Source organism: Oncorhynchus clarkii, chromosome 16, assembly GCF_045791955.1.
Source record: "Oncorhynchus clarkii lewisi isolate Uvic-CL-2024 chromosome 16, UVic_Ocla_1.0, whole genome shotgun sequence".
In the NCBI taxonomy this organism is placed as follows: Eukaryota; Metazoa; Chordata; class Actinopteri; order Salmoniformes; family Salmonidae; genus Oncorhynchus; species Oncorhynchus clarkii.
In genome coordinates, this window is record NC_092162.1 from 10,803,308 (window position 1) to 10,824,420 (window position 21,113).

The window sequence follows — 21,113 nt, forward strand, 5'->3', positions numbered from 1 at the left end:
ACTAGTCTATTAAATAATCACATATATTTATTTTGATAGTTTAATTAGCCTACATCATGTTATTTCAAGTGATTATTTTGTTAATGGAGCACAATATCACATAGTATTAAAAAAATATGGCTAAATTGGGTGTGGCTTTAAGAATTGGGTAATTGAAGGCATCTGGTCTCCATGTAAACTTTGATTGTGTTTGATGAAAATAGACCTTTCAAACGTTATCGGCAAGTGATTTGATGCCTACTTTGCCAAAACGATTTAGAGTTGTTAAACAGGAGTGATGATAGTGTTGATTTAACGGTAATATTATCGATATGCCTATCATATTGTTCGAAGTTTCAGACTTTTTGAAAAACAGGGTTAGGCAAGAATTCAGAGTAGGCTTAGACGAAGTGATCGTTTCAGGCAAATATGATATTTAGCTCAGCGACCTTTCATCGTGTTGTGGTGCGTTTAAACCCTGTTGGTCACAAAAGCCTAGAACAATCAGTAAAAAAACACAGACTGTGGGAGAAATCTCTGCCAAGCACTCAACTGAAAGCCATCTGGTAAGAACAATAATCTCATCATAAAAATATCCCATTTTAAAACCAATTACGTTAGAGTACTATTTTAACTGATGTCCATTCACACACACTTATGCTCATTCACACACAAACACACTTATGCTCACTATTTTTTCACACACACACACACACACACACACACACACACACACACACACACACACACACACACACACACACGCACGCACGCACGCACGCACGCACGCACACACACATACACACACACTCATCCACATTCATACACTCACACACACACACATTCATGCAAGTTTACAGAACACACACAAACACACGGACACACACACATACACACAGATTGGTAGTGGACATCTGTAGAGCTGTGTTAAAATAAGATTCTGTCCAGATGGCGGAAGGCTCAGTAATGAGGGATAAAGACTCACTCTCACTGGGACCTCAGGTAGACACAAACACACACACACACACACACACACACACACACACACACACTACTTGGGTCACACACACCTCACAGCACCACTGCCACGCTGCAGCACAGCCCAATGGTCCATCTCAACAGTTATTCATATCTCCTAACCATGTCACCATTATCATACAGTGATGCCCCAGTTCAATGGCCATATGGTTTACTAGCAGGGAGCCTGATGGACAGACCCTCCAGGAAGCACAGGAATAAACTATTGCCTATGAGGTGAGCAGCAGTAACAACTATTTCTATTCCTTCTACTTCATATGCCAAAGAAATCTATTCAGGTTTCACACGTCAGAATACTATAGGATATATTATTCCAACCAGCGCTCACAGTCTCTCGTCACAATTACATGTTCATCTGTTTCTCAAACGTCACATTTCAAAGTTGTTCCGAATGTCAAATTTCAAAGTGTTAAAAGTTAAGGTTAGGGTTAATGTTTGGGAAAGGCTTAAAACAAAAATAAAAAAATAAAAAAACGTTATATCGCTGGATTAAAAAATGCAACATTTGGCACCAGAGGCAGGTGCTTCCACCGTCCCCCTTCCACCGTCCCTTTCCACCGTCCCTTTCCACCGTCCCCTTCCACCGTCCCAACGTCCCCTTCCACCGTCCCTTCCACCGTCCCCTTCCACCCCCTTTCCACCGTCCCCTTTCCACCGTCCCTTTCCACCGTCCCCTTCCACCGTCCCCTTCCACCGTCCCCTTCCACCGTCCCCTTCCACCGTCCCCTTCCACCGTCCCTTTCCACCGTCCCCTTCCACCGTCCCCCTTCCACCGTCCCTTTCCACCATCCCCTTCCACCGTCCCCTTCCACCGTCCCTTTCCACCGTCCCCTTTCCACCGTCCCCTTTCCACCGTCCCCTTTCCATCGTCCCCCTTCCAACGTCCCCTTCCACCGTCCCCCTTCCAACGTCCCCTTCCACCGTCCACCTTCCAACGTCCCCTTCCACCGTCCACCGTCCCCCTTCCACCGTCCCCTTCCACCGTCCCCTTCCACCGTCCCTTTCCACCGTCCCTTTCCACCGTCCCCTTCCACCGTCCCCTTCCACCGTCCCTTTCCACCGTCCCTTTCCACCATCCCTGTTTGGGAAAGGCTTAAAACAAAAATAAAAATAAAAAAAACGTTATATCGCTGGATTAAAAAATGCAACATTTGGCACCAGAGGCAGGTGCTTCCACCGTCCCCCTTCCACCATCCCTTTCCACCGTCCCTTTCCACCGTCCCCTTCCACCGTCCCCTTTCCACCGTCCCCTTCCACCGTCCCTTTCCACCGTCCCCTTCCACCGTCCCTTTCCACCGTCCCCTTTCCACCGTCCCTTTCCACCGTCCCCTTCCACCGTCCCCTTTCCACCGTCCCCTTCCACCGTCCCTTTCCACCGTCCCCTTCCACCGTCCCTTTCCACCGTCCCCTTCCACCGTCCCCCTTCCACCGTCCCTTTCCACCGTCCCCTTCCACCGTCCCCTTCCACCGTCCCTTTCCACCGTCCCCTTTCCACCGTCCCCTTTCCACCGTCCCCTTTCCATCGTCCCCCTTCCAACGTCCCCTTCCACCGTCCCCCTTCCAACGTCCCCTTCCACCGTCCACCTTCCAACGTCCCCTTCCACCGTCCACCGTCCCCCTTCCACCGTCCCCTTCCACCGTCCCCTTCCACCGTCCCTTTCCACCGTCCCTTTCCACCATCCCTTTCCACCATCCCCTTCCACCGTCCCCTTCCACCGTCCCTTTCCACCGTCCCCTTTCCACCGTCCCCTTTCCACCGTCCCCTTTCCATCGTCCCCCTTCCAACGTCCCCTTCCACCGTCCCCCTTCCAACGTCCCCTTCCACCGTCCACCTTCCAACGTCCCCTTCCACCGTCCACCGTCCCCCTTCCACCGTCCCCTTCCACCGTCCCCTTCCACCGTCCCTTTCCACCGTCCCTTTCCACCGTCCCCTTCCACCGTCCCCTTCCACCGTCCCTTTCCACCGTCCCTTTCCACCATCCCTGTTTGGGAAAGGCTTAAAACAAAAATAAAAATAAAAAAAACGTTATATCGCTGGATTAAAAAATGCAACATTTGGCACCAGAGGCAGGTGCTTCCACCGTCCCCCTTCCACCATCCCTTTCCACCGTCCCTTTCCACCGTCCCTTTCCACCGTCCCCTTTCCACCGTCCCCTTCCACCGTCCCTTTCCACCGTCCCCTTCCACCGTCCCTTTCCACCGTCCCCTTTCCACCGTCCCTTTCCACCGTCCCCTTCCACCGTCCCCTTTCCACCGTCCCCTTCCACCGTCCCTTTCCACCGTCCCCTTCCACCGTCCCTTTCCACCGTCCCCTTCCACCGTCCCCCTTCCACCGTCCCTTTCCACCGTCCCCTTCCACCGTCCCCTTCCACCGTCCCTTTCCACCGTCCCCTTTCCACCGTCCCCTTTCCACCGTCCCCTTTCCATCGTCCCCCTTCCAACGTCCCCTTCCACCGTCCCCCTTCCAACGTCCCCTTCCACCGTCCACCTTCCAACGTCCCCTTCCACCGTCCACCGTCCCCCTTCCACTGTCCCCTTCCACCGTCCCCTTCCACCGTCCCTTTCCACCGTCCCTTTCCACCATCCCTTTCCACCGTCCCCTTCCACCGTCCCCTTCCACCGTCCCCTTCCACCGTCCCTTTCCACCGTCCCTTTCCACATCCCTTTCCACCGTCCCTTTCCACCGTCCCCTTTCCACCGTCCCCCTTCCACCGTCCCCCTTCCAACGTCCCCTTCCACCGTCCCCCTTCCAACGTCACCTTCCACCGTCCCCCTTCCAACGTCCCCTTCCACCGTCCCCTTCCACCGTCCCCTTACACCGTCCCTTTCCACCGTCCCTTTCCACCGTCCCCTTCCACCGTCCCCTTCCACCGTCCCTTTCCACCGTCCCTTTCCACCGCCCCTTTCCACCGTCCCTTTCCACCGTCCCTTTCCACCGTCCCCTTCCACCGTCCCCCTTCCACCGTCCCCTTGCACCGTCCCCTTGCACCGTCCCCTTCCACCGTCCCTTTCCACCGTCCCTTTCCACCGTCCCTTTCCACCATCCCCTTCCACCGTCCCCTTTCCACCGTCCCCTTCCACCGTCCCTTTCCACCGTCCCTTTCCACCATCCCCTTTCCACCGTCCCCTTTCCACCGTCCCCTTCCACCGTCCCTTTCCACCGTCCCTTTCCACCGTCCCTTTCCACCGTCCCTTCCACCGTCCCCTTCCACCGTCCCCTTCCACCGTCCCTTTCCACCGTCCCTTTCCACATCCCTTTCCACCGTCCCTTTCCACCGTCCCCTTTCCACCGTCCCCCTTCCACCGTCCCCCTTCCAACATCCCCTTCCACCGTCCCCCTTCCAACGTCACCTTCCACCGTCCCCCTTCCAACGTCCCCTTCCACCGTCCCCTTCCACCGTCCCCTTCCACCGTCCCTTTCCACCGTCCCTTTCCACCGTCCCCTTCCACCGTCCCCTTCCACCGTCCCCTTCCACCGTCCCTTTCCACCGTCCCCTTCCACCGTCCCCTTCCACCGTCCCCTTCCACCGTCCCCTTCCACCGTCCCTTTCCACCGCCCCTTTCCACCGCCCCTTTCCACCGTCCCTTTCCACCGTCCCTTTCCACCGTCCCCTTCCACCGTCCCCCTTCCAACGTCCCCTTCCACCGTCCCCTTCCACCGTCCCCTTCCACCGTCCCTTTCCACCGTCCCTTTCCACCGTCCCCTTCCACCGTCCCCTTCCACCGTCCCTTTCCACCGTCCCTTTCCACCGCCCCTTTCCACCGTCCCTTTCCACCGTCCCCTTTCCACCGTCCCCTTTCCACCGTCCCCTTCCACCGTCCCTTTCCACCGTCCCTTTCCACCGTCCCCTTCCACCGTCCCTTTCCACCGTCCCTTTCCACCGTCCCTTTCCACCGTCCCTTTCCACCGTCCCCTTCCACCATCCCTTTCCACCGTCCCCTTTCCACCGTCCCTTTCCACCGTCCCTTTCCACCGTCCCCTTCCACCGTCCCCTTCCACCGTCCCTTTCCACCGTCCCCTTCCACCGTCCCTTTCCACCGTCCCCTTTCCACCGTCCCCTTTCCACCGTCCCCTTTCCAACGTCCCCTTTCCACCGTCCCCCTTCCAACGTCCCCTTCCACCGTCCCCCTTCCAACGTCCCCTTCCACCGTCCCCCTTCCAACGTCCCCTTCCACCGTCCCCCTTCCAACGTCCCCTTCCACCGTCCCCCTTCCAACGTCCCCTTCCACCGTCCCCTTCCACCGTCCCTTTCCATCGTCCCCTTTCCCCTGTCCCCTTTCCACCGTCCCCTTTCCACCGTCCCCTTTCCACCGTCCCCTTCCACCGTCCCCTTTCCACCGTCCACTTTCCACCGTCCCTTTCCACCGTCCCCTTCCACCATCCCTTTCCACCATCCCTTTCCAACGTCCCCTTCCACCATCCCTTTCCACCGTCCCCTTCCACCCTACTTGAAGGTAACAGGTTATGATGTACATCAGTATGGAACCACTCAAAGCTCTGCTAGTTGTTTCCCTGTTCCCTCTCATCACTACCTACGTATACCACCCAATCTGCTACAACACCTGCTAGGTACACGCACGCACGCACGCACACACACACACACACACACACACACACACACACACACACACACACACACACACACACTTCAGAGAACACACACACACAGAGATACACACAGACAGACACACTTCAGAGAACACACACACACACAGAGATACACACAGACAGACACACTGCAGAGCACACACACACACAGAGATACACACAGACAGACACACTGCAGAGCACACACACACACTTCAGTTAGGATGTAATTGTGATTGTAATAAACAGTTAAACAGCCTGACACGTATTTTAGCAACCCAATCTCAGAATATAACGGCACCCCGTGGCGTAACTGCAGATACAGAACCATGCGATGGCTTGCCGTTTTAATTAGGGCATGTGGTGCCGTATCTTAGCTGTGAAAAAAGTCCACAGTGAAACTAAGGTTTAGACATTAATTCCCGAAAGGTGAAGATTAGAATTAAGTTTAGGAATAGTCTTAAACTTAGGTTTAGGCATTAATTCCAAGTGGTTAAGTTAAAGGTTTAAAAAAGAAGAAAAGAAGAAGAATAGAAATCAGTGCCTAGCACTGACTGAACACGCGACCCTCGGAGTCCATCCACCATCCCCATCCACAAAGCTGCCAGCCTACTAAATGGTAACAGGCTCTCACATTGCCCCTAGTGGACAATATAGCTTCCACATTTTGCCAGTTCCAAACGCAATCTGGTACGGCCGTATTCCATAAGAGAATGGGCTGTATATTAGAGTTGGCATGGCCATTCATCACCTTGTAACCGTGGGATACGCTACCCATCGCTAATAGAGATGCATTAGACCTGCCCTGCGCAATCAAAACGACACACACACATTAGACCTTCTGTACACAGCTGTAATGGGACAGTGACTGGCAGGAATAAAACTGCAGAAGCACACACACAGACACAGAGAGAGAGAGAGAGAGAGAGAGAGAGAGAGAGAGAGAGAGAGAGAGAGAGAGAGAGAGAGAGAGAGAGAGAGAGAGAGAGAGAGAGAGAGAGAGAGACAGAGACAGAGACAGAGAGAGAGAGAGAGAGAGAGAGAGAGAGAGAGAGAGAGAGAGAGAGAGAGAGAGAGAGAGAGAGAGAGAGAGAGAGAGAGAGAGAGAGAGAGAGAGAGAGAGAGAGAGAGAGAGAGAGAGAGAGAGAGAGAGAGAGAGAGAGACAGAGACAGAGACAGAGACAGAGACAGAGACAGAGACAGAGACAGAGACAGAGAAAGAGAGAGTGACCTTTTAAGCTCCACCAACACCTTTTCAAAAATACCAAAATCATATTAAGGTGTAATTTATACAACAACATTTGACTACAAACTGTCTTGCACTGTCAGCAACAGGGAATTTCTCTCTCTCTCTCTCTCTCTCTCTCTCTCCCTCTCTCCCTCCTTTCTCTCTCTCTCTATCCCCCTCTTTCTCTCTCATAGGGACCAGCTTTTTTGACGGAAACACTAATTCATTGACCCAGATCTTTCACACACACTTAGATTGTGTATTACCTGTGCCAACTGTCTTCATTCAACCTCAGCTTCCGCTGTTTCATCTTTCTCTGTCTCCCTCTTTCTTTTTTTTCCTGTTTCGTTCTCTCTCTCTCTCTCTCTCTTTCTCTCTGTCTCTCTCTGTCTCACTCTCTCTTACGCTCTCGCTCTCTCTCTCTCTCTCTCTCTCTCACTCTCTCTTTCTCTCTCTCACACTCTCTTTCTCTCTCTCTCTATCGCTCGCTCTTTCTCTGTCTCTCTCTCTCTCTCTTTCTCTCACTCTCTCTCTATCGCTCGCTCTTTCTTTCTCTCCTTTCGTCTGTCTCTTACTTCCCTCTATCCTCTCTCAACACCTGTAGGGGTGTGTGTTCAAACTGTGTGTGTATAAAAGTTTGTGTGAGGTAGTGGAATGCTCTCTTGAAGGAGAGCACATCTCAATGGGAGAGTGGCAGCATATGGACAGTGTGAGTGTGTAATGTGTGAAGCAGAACTATAGCAGGTGTTAATGAGTGGAACTGAGGTGGGGACAGTGAAAATGAGAGGGGAGGGGGGATGACAGAGAGAGGAGCAAAGCTGTTCACACACTCCTCCTTCTGACAGGAGTGATTCGCTGGGGAGAGGTGTGAGACAGAGGCAGCCAGCTCTCTCTGTGTGTGTGTGTGTGTGTGTGTGTGTGTGTGTGTGTGTGTGTGTGTGTGTGTGTGTGTGTGTGTGTGTGTGTGTGTGTGTGTGTGTGTGTGTGTGTGTATGTATGTGTGTGTGTGTGTGTGTGTGTGTATGAACCTGCTGTTTAGCTCTCTGTCAGTCTGCCTGTCTCCCTCGCTCCCTGCTTGTCTGTAGAGGAGAGAACAGAGTGATGATGAGAAGTCCACCCAGCGGAGAAAACAGGGTGACAAGGTTTTTAAAGAGTAAGAACATAGTGCAGAAACCCCACCATGGTCACAACCTCTCTATTTCTCTCTGTCGTTTTCTACCTCTTCCTCTGTCTCTTCCTCTCTAGGAATGATATACAGGTCCTCTCCATGGGAATCAATTGTTATTCAGTTAATCAGATAAAAAAAATACAAGTTTCTGTCCTTTTTCCACCTGACGTTTTCCTCCACTCCGAGTTTGTTCTCCCACTGTTGTATTCTCCAGTCCCTGGGGTGTCGTCAATATTCCATTGTGGTCTCCTTGTTGTCCTCCCTCTGTAAAGTGCAGACAGTATTCCCATGGGTTTGTATCTCCGGAGTGTGTGGAGTATGTTCTTGAGTTAGTGTGTCTCCCTGTGCTGAATATTCCTTGTGTTCTCTTTGCGGAGTGCGGTGAGTATTCCGGTCTGTGTCCCTCAGGTCCGATGTGTCCAGAGGAGTTCCCATATGGAAGAGCTGCAGACGTCTATGGGACCGAAAGACTGACTGATGGACCGACGGTGGTCTGGCTTGTCGGAGCTGTATATAGCGGCAGGTCCTCTCCTGTTGCTCTCACACAGTCACAGATTTTTCCTGGAGTTTTCCGACTGGCTCCGCTCATCTGCCGTGCAGTCTAATCCTGCTTCTCTCTCTCTCTCTCTCTCTCTCTCCCCTCTCTCTCTCTCTCTCTATCTCTCTCTCTCCCCCCCCCCCATCTCTCTCTCTCTCTCTCTCAATCACAGAAGGTGCTGTGAGTCCTCATCATAGTGGTGTAAGGATTTATCCTCTCTCTCTCCCTCTCTCTCTCTTTTAAACATCTGAAAATCTCTCTCTCTTTTTAACATCTGAGAATCTCTCTCTCTTTTTAACATCTGAAAATCTCTCTCTTTTTAACATCTGAAAATCTCTCTCTCTTTTTAACATCTGAAAATCTCTCTTTTTAACATCTGAAAATCTCTCTCTCTTTTTAACATCTGAGAATCTCTCTCTCTTTTTAACATCTGAAAATCTCTCTTTTTAACATCTGAAAATCTCTCTCTCTTTTTAACATCTGAGAATCTCTCTCTTTTTAACATCTGAAAATCTCTCTCTTTTTAACATCTGAAAATCTCTCTCTCTTTTTAACATCTGAAAATCTCTCTCTCTTTTTAACATCTGAAAATCTCTCTCTCTTTTTAACATCTGAAAATCTCTCTCTCCTCACTCCCCCTTTCCCTCTATCTTCCTCTCTACACACAAAATAAATGATGGTTGTAAATAGCACCAAATAGGAGTTATTTGGCTTGTAACATAGTGGAACCATTTTTGGTACTTTATATAACCTTTTTTGAAGGTTCTATTAGAGAACCATACTCAAGAGGTTCTAAATGGAACCTGTATGGTCACATGAATAACTTTTCTCAATCTAAAAGGTTCTTTGTAGAACCATACAGGGTGTTTTATTCTGGTCAGCCATATTATATTGTTAAACTTCCATAGGTGTTATTATTGTGTTAATTGACAAGTTGAATCTAGTGGACTACCTCTGGAACAGCTGGGGGTCCCTGAGGAGAGAACTGAGAACCACTGACTGATTTAGTCAACCTTTATCAATTGACACAAGACCATACATGAGTCTTCACAAGCCACCGGCACTGGCCATAGTCATATACAATTTGTAATAACACAACACATTAGATAAACTGGAATGAAACTCTCAGTCACGGTTGCACAAAAGCGCTGTGCACAAACCACGCTCCGAAATATTGTAATGGGCCGCATGCCCTAGATGTTAATTATCACTAAAAGAGCAAATAACCCTTTTGTGAACTGTAAAGAACCATTGAAGAGCTCAAAGGGTTATTTGAGTCATTATGGTTCCATATAGAACCATCACCCTTCCCAGAGAACCCTTGAGGGTTTTTTGTGTGTGTCTCATTTTCTCGCATGCTCCCGTTGCTGTCCTTCTCTCACCCTCCTCTCTCCCTGTCGCTCCCTCCCTCCCTCACACCCCCATCTCTCTCTCTCTCTCTCTCTCTCTCTCTCTCTCTGTCGCTCCCTGTCTCTCCCTCCCTCTCACACCCCCATCTCTCTCTCCCTGTCGCTCCCTGTCTCTCCCTCCTTCTCACACCCCCATCTCTCTCTCTCTCTCTCTCCCTGTCTCTCCCTCCCTCTCCCACCCCCATCTCGCTCGCTCTCCTTCCCTCACCCTCCTCTCTCCCTCTCGCTCCCTCCTTCTCACACCCCCATCTCTCTTTCTCTCCCTCCCTCCATCTCACACCCCATGTCTCTCTCTCACTCCCCCATATCTCTCTCTCTCTCTCTCTCTCTCTCTCTCACCCTGCCTCTCTGCTTCTCTCCATTACCCCCCTCCCCTCTTTCCTAAACAGTGAAGACGTAGAGATCAGAGAGTCAGATAGGAGGCTGAGACATCGTGACTCAAGCAGACAAAGCATCCACCTAACTAACAGATATATTTGACAGTGATTACCAGTGCTGCCATCCTAAAACACACAGACTCACTTATCCCTCTTTATGAGGCTCTGGAGTAACTGATGTCTATTTTTAAACAAGGGAGTTGACACGTCTCAATGTTTGTGTGTGTGAGCGTGCATGCATGCAACATCCTCCGAGCGCCTCTCATCTCTCCTCTCGCACTTCTACTACCAATGTTTATGTCATCTCACTAAAGCCCCCTCCCCCTCTCCCTTCCTCCTCTCTCTCCCCTCTGCCCCTCTCTCTCCTTGCATCTTTCACTCATTCTAGCAGGCAGGTGTTTTCACGCGTTTAAGCTCTCCTGTCTTCCCAGGTTACGGTCTGATGTCTGTTTCCCTTCTCAGTCTTTTTGTCGTTGTAACCCTCCGCTAAAAATACAACAACGCTACTCTAAAATAGATCAGTGTGACATGCCTTCAAAACCAGCCGCCAGGGGCAACGGAGAGCACAATAACATCAAGTAGTCATTCGGCTTGCTAAGGCTTTGCAGACAGGGATGGCATATGGGCGTAAGCAACAAGACCCCTCCCCCCTTAGAACAAACGTTGAATACTGAAGTCAGGTCTTGTTGAATATATACAGGATGCAGCTCATGAGTTGAAGAGTACAGTAGTTAGCGGATCCATTAACTGTTAGCCAGATGAGTTGAAGGGATCCTTTGTCCCCAGGCCAGGAGGCCAATCCCCCCCCCCCCCTCTGACTGAGGCAGAGCCTTAGCAAAACTGTTCATCCAGCTGTTTGTGGAGCCTGCGTGTGAGTGCATGTGTGTGTGCGGTGGCTATTGGTTTGTGTACACAGGTGTCAGATGGCTGCTGTTTGGTGAATAAACAGTTGTCGAGTGTATGACAGTGGGGATGAATACTGAGAGAGAGAGAGAGAGAGAGAAGAGAGAGAGAGAGAGAGAGAGAGAGAGAGAGAGAGAGAGAGAGAGAGAGAGAGAGAGAGAGAGAGAGAGAGAGAGAGAGAGAGAGAGAGAGAGAGAGAGAGAGAGAGAGAGAGAGAGAGAGAGAGAGAGAGAGAGAGAGAGAGAGAGAGAGAGAGAGAGAGAGAGAGAGAGAGAGAGAGAGAGAGAGAGAGAGAGAGAGAGAGAGAGAGAGAAAGAGAGTCAGAGAGAGAGAGAACGAGAGTCAGAGAGAGAGAGAGAGAGACAGACAGACAGACAGACAGACAGACAGACAGACAGACAGACAGACAGACAGACAGACAGAGAGATTGTTGACAACCCTGTACTGAACAAGTCTCAGTACAAAGGGAGAGCCATGGGGCAGGGACATAGAGGCAGAATTATCCCACTGAACTAATGCCTGAATAAATGATATCTGTGGGGGACTGTAATGAATATTCTCGTTGTTAAAGGTCCCGAACAATCATTTTGATTCCCATGTTAAATAGGTTTTTGAGTGACTAAAACATCACGCAAAACGTTAGATGTAAAATGTAGTTAGCTAGCCCAATCAAGCTAGTTCATCTTGGACTATTTCAGTTGAAACTATCATAACTTAGAGGCGAAAGAAACGCACACCTATTTAGGCGTGGTGCTGGCTAACGGAGTGGAACACTACAAAAAAGGAGAGCCGCACACTCAGGAGCTCAGGCCCACTTTTTGGAAGAAAACCACTCAATTTCGTCTCTACGTTATATTGGCGTCGAACATGTCACCCTCCCTAGGAAAGGGGGTGACCTCTTTAATTTAAAGACCCTCGCTCCCTTTCGGTCTCAACGTAGACTTTGATCTGAAGCCATTCTTGTGATTATTGTGATTTTGCTGTTCATTGTAAATGTTTGTAGGCTTATGTAGCCAAATTGTATCTATGATCGTACGCTCTCCATTTATGTTTTTGTATGCTATTTTAATATGAGAATTAACCAATGATATCAGGCCACACCCGGCCACACCCGGCCATGATTACAGACGTGTGATTACAGATGTGTGTCTTTTGACACTATATAAATGAGTCACCCCACAGTGTTTGTCATTATACCCTGATGAAAACAGCTTGTCTGTCGAAACGTTGGACAGAAATATTTTTGGCATCTGAGCTCCAAGAGTGTGCGGCTCTCCTTTAGCTTTTAAGTTTGACATATATTATAACTATCAATGATGGCAAGACATTTGAATGTATGACAACTGCGTGTGAGTTTTTTGTTCCATGCTGGCTGAAGACCAAGCCAGCCAGTTACTAGCTAACACTAGACACAGATGAATGCGGAACCCTATGAGTATTTTTGCCTGAGATGAATAGGTGAAACCTAAAATGATATTTGCTGACAAGCTGCAGCCAAACGTTGGAACCAGTATCCTAGCTACCTAGTTATGTAAACCACACCCCTCTGCGAACATGCCTTCTGCAATGTTGATTACAAGGCAGAACTTAAACCTCTATGTATTATCTTCTACCAGATCTAATGTGTTATATTCTCCTTCATTCATTTTCACATTTCCACAAACTTCAGTGTTTCCTTTCAAATGGTATCAAGAATATGCATGTCCTTGCTTCAGGTCCTGAGCTACAGGCAGTTAGATTTGGGTACATCATTTTAGGCGAAAATTGAAAAAGAGGGTTGGATCCTTAAGAGGATAAATATTTAAATTAGGTAAGAGAATAAGATGTTACCATTGGTGTATCAAAAATATCGCTTTATCCCGCCTCCTGAATCCAAGTGTTTGACATGGGGGGGGGGACCAGTAACTTTATGATCAAACTTGATCAATGTAGAAGCAACAGTCATTTTTCATACTTTGATCATCATCATTTGATCTGGTTTCATCCAAATATCATAAAATGTCATGAAAACACGAGGTTCAGGACCTTTAAGCCGGTCCAACTGTCAGCCTTTTTACCATAATGTAACATACCAGCAGGAATGACGTAACCCGGACTGCTCTGCTCACTACGCAAACTGCTGCGTGTCTGTGTGACTGTCTGCCCGTCCGTCCATCCATCCATCCATCCATCCATCCATCCATCCATCCTTCCTTCCTTCCTTCCTTCCTTCCTTCCTTCCTTCCTTCCTTCCTTCCTTCCTTCCTTCCTTCCTTCCATCCATCCATCCATGCTAGAATGTCCATCTGTCTGTCTCTCTGACTTTGAGGGTAAAAATAGCTTGAGAGCAGAAAGAGAAAGTCAAAGATAAAAACAGGTCCATAAATAACCAGGTTTGTGCTTTAGCAAAGGAGAGGCTGACATCTCAGAGCCCACTGGGTATAAATATAACTATTCTCTAGAGACCGTGTGTTTGTGTTTGTGTTTGTATGTGTGTGTGCGTGTGTGTGTGTTTGTGTGTGTGTGTGTGTGAGTGCGCATGCCCTGTGGCTTAGTTCAGCTGACAAAGTTCTTTTAATTCTTTCGTCAAGACCGACACACCGGGCCCGGCCCCCAGGCAGCTCTCTCTCTCATTATGATTGTCCTGCGTTATCTGAAGTGGGAAGAGAGGAGGAGAAAAAGGAGAAGAGCAAGGAGAGTAGGATTATGACATTTTATCCACAGAAAAGTATAATTACATGTACATCAACTTTTCAAAGCGCTGGTAGTGCGTTCAGATGTGTATCACCTGAAGCATACCCGCGTCTCAGTATGCCTGTGTCTCAGTATGCCTGCATCTCAGTATGCCTGCGTCTCAGTATGCCTGCGTCTCAGTTTGCCTGCGTCTCAGTTTGCATGTGTCTCAGTTTGCCTGTGTCTCCTGCATGTATTTTTATCTTGTGCTCGGCTTCAGGTGAAGCCAGCGCTTTGAAAAGTTTATGTTATTATACTTTCCTGTGGATATATTGTCTCACATTCCTACCTCCAAAAGCACCAACCACACGGACAACCAGGAAAGTAGGTTCAAATATAATTTTATTCAATATTCTGGCTTGTAGTGGTCATGAGAGGAAACTTTCCTGATTTAAACGCTCCTTTCTTCCCAACGTAGAATTCAATGCAATTCAAGTCAGGTTTCCAGGCAAGGATGGAAGCAAATGTAAGTAATTACAACTTCCTAACAAATCATGCAAAAGAAACGACAGTTAAGAGGAATATGTTAGTTAATGTAGAGATACGATTATACATATTTATCTTGCTATATATGGGCGTTTTACATTTTTTATGAATTGTAATTTGTGATGTTTAATGTTTTAGGGACTCCTGATCAAACCAGCAAATCCTGCTGTCATCATGTAAAACTTAGTGGGTGTAAATTTGTCAGGGCATGGAATCTACGAGGTGTTGAAAGCATTCCACAGGGATACTGGTCCATGTTGACTCCAATGCTTCCCACAGTTGGTGGACCATGGTGGAATGGTGGACCATTCTTGTTACACACAGGAAACGGTTGAGCATGAAAATCCCAGCAGCGTTGCAGTTCCTGACAGACTCAAACTGTTGTGCCTGGCACCTACTACTATACCTTTTCAAAGACACTTAACTCTTTTGTCTTGCCCTTTCACCCTCTGAATGGCACACACACAGTCCATGTCTCAGGGCTTAAAAATCCTTCTTTAACCTGTCTCCTCCCCTGATTGTAGTTGATTTAACAGGTGACATCAATAAGGGACGATAGCTTTCACCTGGATTCATCTGGTCAGTTAATGTCATGGAAAGAGGAGTCTATGTCATGCAATGTTTTGTACGCTCAGTAATATATGCATCTTCTGACAAGATACAATCATCTCATCTAGCCTGAACAAGTCCTCTTGACTGAATGAATGACTGTATGATTGGTGGCTGTAACTCTCTTTGTGGAGTAAGGTTTGTTGCAGAGGAAGGTGTGAGACTGGATCCTCTCAAGGAATCTTTCTCCCTGTTGATTTTTTCCACAGTGCTTCTGCTTCTGATCCTGGCTTCTGGTGATTCTGATCAGCACCATCCATGGTGCTGATTATGTGTCACTAGTGCTATTTGGTTGGTTGTTCATCTTTACCATTCTTCACATGATAGTCACCACATGGGCTGCCACTTGTGTCAAATATACGGCACAAAAATGTAAGCACAACATGCAACAATTTCAAAGATTTTACTGAGTTACAGTGCAGTTAAGAATCAGAAAGCCAGTCAGTATCTGGTGTGACCACTATTTGTCTCATGCAGCACGACACATCTCCTTCACATAGAGTTCATCAGGCTGTTGATTGTGGCCTGTGGGATGTTGTCTCACTCCTCTTCAATGGCTGTGCGATGTTGCTGGATACTGCTGGGAACTGGAACACGCTGTCGTACACGTCAATTCAGAGCATCCCAAATGTGCTCAATGGGTGACATGCCTGGTGAGTATGCAGGCCATGGAAGAACTGGGACATTATCTGCTTCCAGGAATTGTGTACAGATCCTTGCGACATGGGGCTGTGCATTATCATGCTGAAACATGAGGTGATGGAGACGGATGAATGGTACGACAATGGGCCTCAGGATCTCGTCACGGTATCTCTGTGTATTCAAATTGCCATTGATAAAATGCAATTGTGTTCGTTGTCTGTCGCTTATGTCTGCCCATTCCATAACCCCACCGCCACCATGGGGAGCTCTGTACACTACGTTGACATCAGCAAATCGCTCGCCCACACTACGTCATACACGTGGTCTGTGGTTGTCAGGCCAGTTGGACGCACTGCCAAATTCTCTAAAATGACATTTGAGGCAGCTTATGGAAGAGAAATGAACATTCAATTCTCTGGCAATGGCTCTGGTGGACAATCCTCCAGTCAGCATGCCAATTGCACAATCTCTCAGAACTTGAGGCATCTGTGGCATTGTGTTGTGTGACAAAACTGCACATTTTTAGAGTGGTCTTTCATTGTAATGATCATGCTGTTTAATCAGCTTCTTGATGTGCCACACCTGTCAGGTGGATGGATTATCTTGGCAAAGGATGTAAACAAAGTTGTGCACAATATTTGAGAGAAATAAGCTTTTTGTGTGTATGGAACATTTCTGGGATCTTTTATTTCAGCTCCTGAAACATGGGTCCAACACTTTACATGTTGCTTTTATATTTTTGTTCAGTGTTATTAGTGAAAATATATCTACGGAAAACCATAGCCTTTATAGTTGTAGTATGTTAGCTTGTCTTCAACCATGAAACATGCAGAGAACTCCACCTAGTGGAGGTCGTGCATCCTCACCACTGCCCAGGAGACAGATACAGTATATAATGCCATACATTGTCAGTTAGTCTAGTTGCACACAGGGGCGCAACTTTAGTTTTAGAAGTGGGGGGGTCATAATTATTATTATTTAAAAAATGTATACAGGCGGATAAACACTCCAAACAGCCTACCCAACCGCTCGAAGGCGTCCGTATGGTCCTAAAGCCTTGGTTTGTATCACATTCCAATGATAAAACTAGGGGGGGGGGGGCAAAAATGCTATTTCAGAATGTCCCCTCTCCCGTCCCCAGTGAAAGTTACGACCCTGGTTAAACACATAGATGAATTTACTCTTCACCCTGTTACAGTCATGTTTAGTCATTTATTGAGGCACTTACACAAGAAATCATACAATACTGTTCACATGTCACATTCTGGTCTCTGTAAACACATTAAAGGTAGAGGGTCAAATACATTCTGTTAGTTAACTCACTGCACTGTCCATTAGGAAAGACACTATGGAAAAACATCACTTAACCCCTAAAGATAAAGACAAAGGCTACCCAACAGGGGTCTGTATGAAACAGTGATTTAGGCAAGTCAGTAAACCTTGAGTCCGAGTCACTTGATAGTGTTAAACGTTGTTGTTCAAACATTTTAAAGTTTAATTTCATTACAGTGTGGCACATTTGTAAGGCTATTAAATAGACAATACAGTTATCTAAAATGTATGTTGAATTATGCAGAAGAGAGAGATTGTCTGACAACAAAGTTACAACTGGTGGAGTCCAAGTCTGAGTCAACACTGGTCGAGTCCAAGTCTGAGTCACCACTGGTCGAGTCCAAGTCTGAGTCAACACTGGTCGAGTCCAAGTCTGAGTCACCACTGGTCGAGTCCAAGTCTGAGTCAACACTGGTCGAGTTCGAGTCTGAGTCAACACTGGTCGAGTCCAAGTCTGAGTCACCACTGGTCAAGTCCAAGTCGAGTCACGAGCCATGAAAATCGTGAATAGTGTCCGAGTCAAGTCCGAGTCACCAATGGTCGAGTCCGAGTCAAGTCCAAGTCCAAGTCCTAAGTCACCACTGGTCGAGTCAAGTCCGAGTCCTGGACTAGAGTACCACAAAGCTACATAAAACAGCAGAGAAGCCTCACGCAAAACTCTACAGAGCAGCAGCATGGTGGAGACACTGTAGACCTAACGTCAGAAAACTAAACAGAGTTTAACTCACTAGAATATATATATAAATACGTACATTGCTGAGAGGTGTTGTGCAAACTCCCAGTAGACTCATATAATCAAGAGCTGGGTTGATGTCAGTGTGCAACGTTCAGCTAGCTTTGACTAGCTTCTGCTACTTCTGAATGTCCAGAGCATTGATGTATGAATTGAATGACCGTCACCTGGTAGGTGCGAGAGAACGATCAGTTTGGTTAAATTAAGGATTACGGTAAGGATTCAGCTGTGTCCGTGTGTGTCCATCTCTGTGTGTGTTGTGCATTCGTGCGTGAATGTGTGTGTGTTTGTTACCCAGCCCCCTCATGAGGTGTCACACTCTCCCAGGGACAGATGATCTCCTTCACCTGCCCTCCTCCTCCTCCTCCCCTTCTCGACGCCCCCCCACTCTCCTCCTCATCCTCGGAGTCGATGGGGTAGATGCGACACTCTGGAGGGATGTCCACCTTGATCTGGAAAAAACTAAAGGAACGAGGAAAGAGGAATGAGAAGGGAATGAAGGGATGAGGATGCATAAAAGGTGTGTGAGCTTACTCTCTGTGACTCACTTGGCAATGCGTCTGGGCGGGGCTTGGCTGGGCTGCTCCGTGCTGATAGGCTGAACGCGGCTGCTGGTCCCGGCGGGGGCAGGACATTTGGGTGACAGGCTGGCGAATACCGTGGAGGAAGTACAGCCCCGCCTCAACAGACGGCCCAATGAGAGAGCCATACGGGAACGAGAAGAGACAGCTGTCCCCCAGGACTCAGGGCCCGCCTCTCCCCCCTCCAGCCCACCTCCTCTTCCTTCCTCCCACCTGCGTTCTGAGGCGGGGGTGCTGTCTATGGTTACGCTGATGGGTGAAGGGCAGGTGGGGGTGTGAGGGAGACGGAAGGGGAAAGGGGGTGAGGCAGGGGAGGAGGAGGGGGGGCCGGAGTAGACCGCGAGGTGGGGGACGGGTGCTGTAAAGCGACACAGCTGTAGGGGTTAAAGGTCAGAGGTCAGATATAGGGTCAGGGGTGGGAAAGATCACTGAGAGGTCATACTAATACATCGCACACAGGGATGGAGTGGTAAAAATGATGAGTAAACGCTGAACACTGGTAAACTGTAGATGAAGGGTAGCATGGATTGGTCTGGCCCTGTGACAGGAATGACTGAGTTATCTGTGAGTTCTGTTAAGACATTATGGACAGTGATGGGCACAGTGACTGGATGACACAGTGAAGATGACATGACAGACAGATATGGCTGGTAATTGATGCTTTATTGTATAGATGGTGCAGACATGTAGGTTACAGTAATGACATACAACATATGTGCCATTCCACAAATAGACTGCCTTTAGGGGACTGGCTTTTCTTCTTCATCATTTTATTCCACCAAATTTGAACATTCTATCATTAATAGCACACGTTCCAACTTCTCAATAAACGTGTTACATCTCAAGAGGTCAAATTAATATAGCATGGCTATAAAAGTGACTATTGACAGGGTTGACTGTAACAGGGTTGACTGTAACAGGGTTGACGATTTAATTTTAAATCAGCCATAACTCCCATTGTTATAGGGGGAATGGACGCTTGCTGTGTGCAACCGGGAGGAACAATCACAAAAAATAGAATATTTTTCAAACATTTCTAGCCTATCTACAATATATATACAAAAGTATGTGGACACCCCTTCAAATTAGTGGATGTGGCTAATTCAGCCACACCTGTTGCCGACAGGTGTATAAAATCGAGCATGCCATGCAATCTCCATAGACAAAGATTGGCAGTAGAATAGCCTTACTGAAGAGCTCAGTGACTTTTAACGTGGCACCGTCATAGGATACCACCTTTCCAACAAGTCAGTTCATCAAATTTCTGCCCAGCTAGAGCTGCCCTGGTCAACTGTAAGTGCTGTTATTGTGAACTGGAAATGTCTAGGAGCAAAAACGGCTCAGCCGCGAAGTGGTAGGCCACACAAGCTCACAGAATGGGACCGCCGAGTACTGAAGCGCGTAAAAATCGTCTGTCCTCGGTTGCAACACTCACTACTGAGTTCTAAACTGCCTCTGGAAGCAACGTCAGCACAATAACTGTTCTTCAAGAGCTTCATGAAATGGGTTTCCATGGTCAAACAGTCGCACACAAGCCTAAGATCACCATACACAATGCCAAACGCCAGCTGGAGTGGTGTAAAGGTTGCCGTCATTGGACTCTGGAGCAGTGAAAACACGTTCTCTGGAGTGATGAATCACGCTTCACCATCTGGCAGTCCGACGAACTAATCTGGGTTTGGCAGATGCCAGAAGAACGCTTCCTGCCCGAATGCATAGTGCCAACTGTAAAGTTTGGTGGATGAGGAATAATGGTTAAGGCCCCTTAGTTCCAGTGAAGGGAAATCTTACCACTTACTGACTTTATTGTCCCAATGGAGAAATGTTGTTGCAGTGTCATGTACACGTTTAAAGTGGCGTTTAAATACAAAACAAAATTGGCAATGCAACTTTCATAACAGTTACATACCAATAAAACATATTTAAGGCTATATATATATATATATATATATATATATATATATATATATATATATATATATATATATATATATATATATATAAAGACTAGCCTGCTGGCCTTACTGAGTCGATAGGAACATTAGCCCAAGCTATTTAGGAGGGATATCACACCTGGCACAAATTATTGTCTAGTTCTGTTTTTCCTGCTGACGGGTGCCCTATACCTGCGCCCAGAGAGGAGTAGTTCACAGTCCGGGTACAGGGGGTGGCTTGGGTCTAATTAAAAACATCATAGAACGCCACCCAAACGCACACCACACCAAACGTCACACACACTGCAGGATGCAACAGAGCTGCGTCCCCTGTCATCATAACACCACAGCATACAATGACATTCTAGAGAATTCTGTGGTTCCAACTTTGTGGCAACAGTTTGGGGCCCTTTCCTGTTTCAGCATGACAATGCCCCCGTGCACAGAGCCGAGGTCCATACAGAAATGGTTTGTCGAGATCGGCGTGGAAGAACTTGACTGGCCTGCACCAAGCCCTGACTTCAACCCACAGCAATGTTCCAACATCTAGTGGAAAGCCTTCCCAGAAGAGTGGAGGCTGTTATAGCAGCAACGGGGGGGACCAACTCCATATTAATGGCCATGACTTTGGAATGAAATGTTCAACGAGGTGTCCACATACTTTTTGTCATGTAGTGTATCTATGGGTAACAGGGTTGATGTTCTCAGTTTTCCACCACAAAACACCAGAAAATGGCCAGAAAAAGTAGAGCCATCTCAACTGCTATTAAATGTTCAATGTTTCTTCAAAAAGGGAATAGTGTTAACATATTAACACAAGAGTTGAGTTCACGTTACAGGGTTAACCCTGAGGGAC

The 21,113-nt window shown here is 47.9% G+C and overlaps 2 protein-coding genes across 2 annotated transcripts; both read right to left on the reverse strand.

Moving 5' to 3' along the window:
* Nucleotides 1-1,493: 1,493 nt before the first annotated feature.
* On the reverse strand, nt 1,494-5,412 carry LOC139367842 (uncharacterized PE-PGRS family protein PE_PGRS54-like). The gene is made up of 3 exons (XM_071106179.1): nt 3,099-5,412; nt 2,235-2,999; nt 1,494-2,095 (listed from the first exon to the last, which is right to left on the reverse strand). The coding sequence occupies exons 1-3, from the start codon at nt 5,410-5,412 to the stop codon at nt 1,494-1,496; spliced, it is 3,681 nt and encodes a 1,226-aa protein (XP_070962280.1).
* An 11,985-nt stretch (nt 5,413-17,397) lies between these two features.
* Nucleotides 17,398-20,163, reverse strand: LOC139367843 (regulator of G-protein signaling 9-like). Its single transcript, XM_071106180.1, has 3 exons — nt 20,122-20,163; nt 18,291-18,697; nt 17,398-18,204 (listed from the first exon to the last, which is right to left on the reverse strand). The coding sequence occupies exons 1-3, from the start codon at nt 20,161-20,163 to the stop codon at nt 18,033-18,035; spliced, it is 621 nt and encodes a 206-aa protein (XP_070962281.1). The 3' UTR covers nt 17,398-18,032.
* Between the last annotated feature and the right edge of the window lie 950 nt (nt 20,164-21,113).

Excerpts from the sequence above, each read along its gene's own strand:
- LOC139367842 (XM_071106179.1), bottom strand. The coding sequence starts at position 5,412 with ATGGTGGAAAGGGATGGTGGAAGGGGACGGTGGAAAGGGACGGTGGAA. Across the intron at positions 3,000-3,098 it reads GGGATGGTGGAAGGGGGACG|GGATGGTGGAAAGGGACGGT; the intron begins GTGGAAGCACCT and ends TTTCCCAAACAG. Across the intron at positions 2,096-2,234 it reads GGGGACGGTGGAAGGGGACG|GGATGGTGGAAAGGGACGGT; the intron begins GTGGAAAGGGAC and ends TTTCCCAAACAG.
- LOC139367843 (XM_071106180.1), bottom strand. The coding sequence starts at position 20,163 with ATGACACTGCAACAACATTTCTCCATTGGGACAATAAAGTCA. Across the intron at positions 18,698-20,121 it reads CCATTGGGACAATAAAGTCA|CTGTGTCGCTTTACAGCACC; the intron begins GTAAGTGGTAAG and ends TAACCCCTACAG. Across the intron at positions 18,205-18,290 it reads CCGCCCAGACGCATTGCCAA|TTTTTTCCAGATCAAGGTGG; the intron begins GTGAGTCACAGA and ends TCGTTCCTTTAG.